Below are 5,000 nucleotides of genomic sequence, written 5' to 3'. Positions count from 1 at the left end.
CCAGATGTACATATTCCAGTAACACCTGCACATATGTGTCCACACACGCAAATGCACATACATAACGCAAACATAATCATACAACTAGAGAGAAAACAACCAAAATAATTGCTGTAGTTTGAGTATCTGTATCTGTGTGTGTGTGTGTGTGTGCGCGCACGTGTGTGTGTGCGCACGTGTGTGTGTATGTGTGTGTGTGTGTGTGTGTGTGTGTGTGTGTGTGTGTGTGTGTATAAAAACAACAATAAGTGGTACAATTAAGGGTGTTACCTGCCCACGCCGGGATTGAATCCATAGAAGGTTTCACGGCACTGGTCACAGCGCCGGCCTCCCACTGAGGGGCTGGCACACGTGCACTGACCTGTGTGCCCCTCACACCCAGGCTGCAGAGCCCCAGTGGGGTGGCAATCACATTCAGCACACACACTCGGCTCCGGATAGTTTTCCAGGTAAAACCCTGCAGAGATACGTAAACATTTGTACAGTAGGAGTTTTTTGTGTCTAAGTCTTTTGTGACTTCAATAATACACTTTTAATGCTGCCATCAAGAATATGTTTTAATAATAATAATAATAGAGTCGACTAGAATAGTATTGAAGAGCCATCATTTATATCTTAAGAGGTTAGATCATTCTCTCTACATTCTGAATGACAAATATTTCAAATCCTTCATTTCAAAATCTGGCACCAAGGCCTTTTTCACGTGCTGCAAGACTTTTCGGAAAACAGGAATGGAGAAGTGCCTTCATCCATCACAGTGCGTAGCTCATGTGACGTAATAAAAACCAATGGCGTGATGGGATATAGTGAACAAAAGAACAGCATTGGCAAACATGTTGCTCAATTACACTTTCACACAAAGGGTGGTGATTTCATTAGCTTTGTCCATTCTAGCTTATTTGGGAGAGTACTTCTTTCTAGGACCTCTTTCTTGATTTTGCTTCCTTCCCACCAGCTCAGCGTCGGGGTTAACCATCGTTCTCGTCACCAAGTCTGACTTTGTTGATGGTTCATATTCATCGTTTACACAATACAACATCTGTTACCTTTGGACCACTGAGACTAACCACACACACGCACACACACATACACACACACACACACACACACACACACACACACACACACACTGCGGGCACAAACATGTGCACACACAACACACAATGACTCATTGTACAATAACATTCAAATCTAATGTGTTGTTTTTGGGCCCTGGCAAGAAAACGACAATCAGTGATTGGACAATTGGCAGAATGCTGGTGCCCGGGCACATGATACCAAACTGCCGGCATCTATGAAGTAATTTATCTAAAATGCAGGGCTTTTGCTCTTTTTTTTTTCATTTAATATGGTCATGCACCTTTGGTTTGATGTTCACGCAGCATATTGACTAAGTGATTCGGTTCTCATTTCATCCATTCTCCAATTAGTCTCAATAACAGTCACGCACAAACGCATACAAGCGTCGCCACACGTAAACACACAAGAACCCCAAATGCACTCACCAGATCTGCAGCTACTGCAATCTCGTTGGTGGCGTGTGGGGACACACACACACTGCCCCGTGTTGCTGTCACACACTGTGCCCTCCACAGTGCCCGTGGGGTTACAGGTACATGGTACACAGCCATGGGACCCCCCTTCTGCTGGGCCATACAAAAAACAACATAGAAAAACAACATCTAATAATGATCGATTTTGGCAAATTCACGCAAAACACCTGGGCAATTATACCAAAAAGTTGCAATTAATCGTGATTTACCATGGACAATCATGCGATTAATCGCGATTACATATTTTAATCGACTGACAGACCCAAGCTGCTTTAACACATGCACTGCAACCCTGAAATTACCCGGACATCACCAGGGGGAGCTGAATGTGTGAAGGTAAATGTCCGAATCATTTGGACCGGACATTACCCGGACTTTACCCAGCCAGCACCACAGTACAAAGTCTGGGTAATGTCTGATTGAGCGGTATATGTGAACAAAGCAGGTAATTGTCCGGCAGGTAATTGTAATTCACAGCAAGCAAGTGGGCGTTTCCCTTGTTGATGACGTCTCTATCATGCGCCAGTCATTTACCTTCTTTGTGCCGGAGCGTAGCTGCTATGTACTCCTTTCTGCTTTCCTTTATATTCCTTTCCACTCTTTCTCTTTCGTATGTCCAAATACATGGCGAATCAACGCCAGAAAAGACAAGTCGGTAGCATCGTCCACCATCTTGGCTGTGCTCAAACTCCGCAGCTAAATTTGGTCACGTCGTGCCTACTGCACGCTCTACTCAGGCTCTGCCCCTGGCCTAAACCAAATGGAATATTTTCAGGTAGTGTAAAGGTGTCTGACTGTCTGTTGTGAGCTACATGTGTGAAAGGGTAACTCCGGACAATGTCCGGACCTGAATATCCAGATATTGTCCGGAGTGCATGTCTGAAAGCAGCTCTAGTGAACACCTTTTAAATTGGTTTAGGATAGTCATATTTTAGGTCGGTTCCACAAAAATGGTGCACGGTTGTAACTAGGCCTAAATGTTGAACCTCTGCGGAAGCTGAAGTCACGATTTTAGTTACCATGTCAGAGTTTAATTACAAATTCCTATTTTGAGTAATTAAGACAAACTGGCCAAATCTGGGGCAAAATTTTCAAACTGAATCAAGATTACAATATCATCTCCACAGAGGTCGTTACATGTGCCAGAGGAAAGCTGCAATGGGAAAGGCTCCCAAATTAAATTTGATCCAAGACTTATTTTAAATCAAATAACGCACAAAACAAAGAAATCAAAAATTGCAAAGTGAAACAGGATTTCAGGAGAAAGTGACATTGGCTTCCGACCCACTATAGCCTCACCCTGTAGATCTGAACTGCTGTTGTAGTAGTTCCTGGCGCAGCGGGTGCACTGCGATCCCTCCACCCCCACTCGGCACGGGCACTGCCCCCTCAACACGTCGCACACCCCCCCTGGCACGGTGCCAGCGCTGGAGCACGCACAGAGCAGGCAGCCCAAAGAGTTGCGACGGTCGAGGCTGTGAAAGCCACGGCGACAGGACTCACAACGAAGGCCTTCCACGTGGTCCTTAGGGGTGATGGGAGGGGAAGGAAAAGAGGGAAAGGATAAGGAAAACGTGTGATTTCCTGTGACAAGTTCCCTTCTTTATGATCAAGCCAAGTGCGCAAGGTGATTGTGTTTTTCTCCAAGTTAAAAGCTATAATGAGTTTATTTGAGGAAAATGTATGTTCAGAGTTCAATTCCAATTTAAAATTGCTAGTCTTCAGAGGGAGGGTGTGTATTATTCGACTATTATGAGCTTTTACTATGCGAGTGGTAAAAAATGAACAAAAAATACATTTTTTTGTTTATTTGGTTATTTGTATGCAGTAGCATGGATTTCATGATTGTAACAGCCCTAATCAAAAGCCATAGTTAAAATAAGCGCTTTGCCTCTCTCATCTACTGACTACGCTGCATTCAACCACATATTTTGCACAAATATACACGTACACCACTGCACACCCCCCCCCCCCCCCCCACACACACCTTACACACACATTGTCCCGTGTGGGGATCGCACTCCGTCCCGTCTACAGTTCCCTCGGCTGAGCAGTTGCAGGGGACACAGGACCCCTCCAGGCCGAAAGCATACGACCCCTGGCCACAGGAGTCGCAGCGTTGGCCCCCCACCCCGACCTTACACTCACACTGACCCCCCTCAGCCTCACAGAAGGGACTGAGGGAGCCCAGCGGGTGGCAGTCACACGAGACGCAGCCGCCAGGGTGGGATAAGTTCCAAAAGCCAAACTCGCAGCGGTCACAGGAAATCCCTGCAGGTGAGAGAGATAGAGGGAGAGGGGGAAACATAGATAGGGGTAGAGAGAGAGAGAGAGAGAGAGAGAGAGAGAGAGAGAGAGAGAGAGAGAGAGAACATTAGAGGTATGCGGTGTGAGAAAGGGGTCATTTTTTTGGGAGGAAGTTAGAGATTAGAAATATAGCAGAGAGGCAGAGAGAAGAGAGAGAGATAAAGGAGGACAGGGCAAGAAAGGAGTGCAGAAGGACTAACAAAACCAAACAAAACACAATTAATAAACAAAATAAGCACAAAAATGCATGTGTCAGTCAATCATACAGTATCTGATTTAGAATCCCAAAGCAGAAAACCAATAACAGGTTTTATTTCGGTGTTTTGATTTTGTTCTGAAGTTAAAAAAACAACCTGAGAAAATGGGATATTTGTTTTGGGGATATTTCCCAATTTCCCATTTTTGTTGTGACCACTAAGCTCCACCTCGCCGACGGACCGGGCTGAGGCTGGCCTGCGGATAGCCCGTGCCCCGGGGGGCCAGGATCCCCATACAGCCGGCGCGCGCTGACCTTCACTTTCATAGCGCGTGCGTTACACCTCTTGGTCCGTGTTTCGAGAGGGTCGGGTGGGTCCAGAGCGACGCGACTCGACCGGGGCGCACTGAGGACAGTCCGCCCCGGTCGAGGATCACATCGGGGGGCAAGGTTGACCCGGTGTCGTGAGGATCCCCTCGTTAGGGACCTCGGCCAGCCCATGTTGGGCGAAGGGCTCGGGAGCGAAGCTGACCAGCAGCTCTGGACTTGCTGCTTCCCGCTGCTGCGGACTGGATTACCCGCTGGACCTTCCCCATCCTTCTCCCTCGCCCCCGACCCATTATTGTTTTTTTGATTTTGGATTCGAAATCAGATATGAAATGATCGAATGATTCACGGATTCACAATGTACGCAGCTTCGACCTGCATACAGTATGTATGCAGGCGCACATCTGTATGTGTTGGTGTGAGTGCGTGTGAGTGTGTGTGAGGGTTCAAGAATGGGAGTATAAAACTGCCGTCATTAGGGCACGGCCCTGTACATATGATGGATCACTCACCTAAGGCCAAACACTTAATTTTATCGGGAGAAAATAAATAAATTAAACAAGTACAAGGGAAGAATGGAGGGATGGGAAATGGAAAGTTAAAGGTATGGAGGGATG

At 46.6% G+C, this 5,000-nt stretch overlaps 1 protein-coding gene across 1 annotated transcript in view; it reads right to left on the bottom strand.

Moving 5' to 3' along the window:
- Window positions 1-5,000, bottom strand: part of ush2a (Usher syndrome 2A (autosomal recessive, mild)) — a gene marked incomplete at both ends in the record, with an annotated part of 168,128 nt that overhangs the window by 156,436 nt on the left and 6,692 nt on the right. Inside the window, 4 exon segments of the mRNA XM_079997229.1 lie at window positions 271-457; window positions 1,506-1,643; window positions 2,853-3,078; window positions 3,541-3,824. Of these exon segments, the coding sequence (XP_079853355.1) occupies window positions 271-457; window positions 1,506-1,643; window positions 2,853-3,078; window positions 3,541-3,824 (835 nt within the window).

This window comes from Zeus faber, assembly GCF_960531495.2.
Source record: "Zeus faber genome assembly, chromosome: 3".
NCBI lineage: Eukaryota > Metazoa > Chordata > Actinopteri > Zeiformes > Zeidae > Zeus > Zeus faber.
The sequence above is the reverse complement of the archived record's forward strand: the minus strand, read 5'-3'. Positions and strand labels throughout refer to the sequence as shown.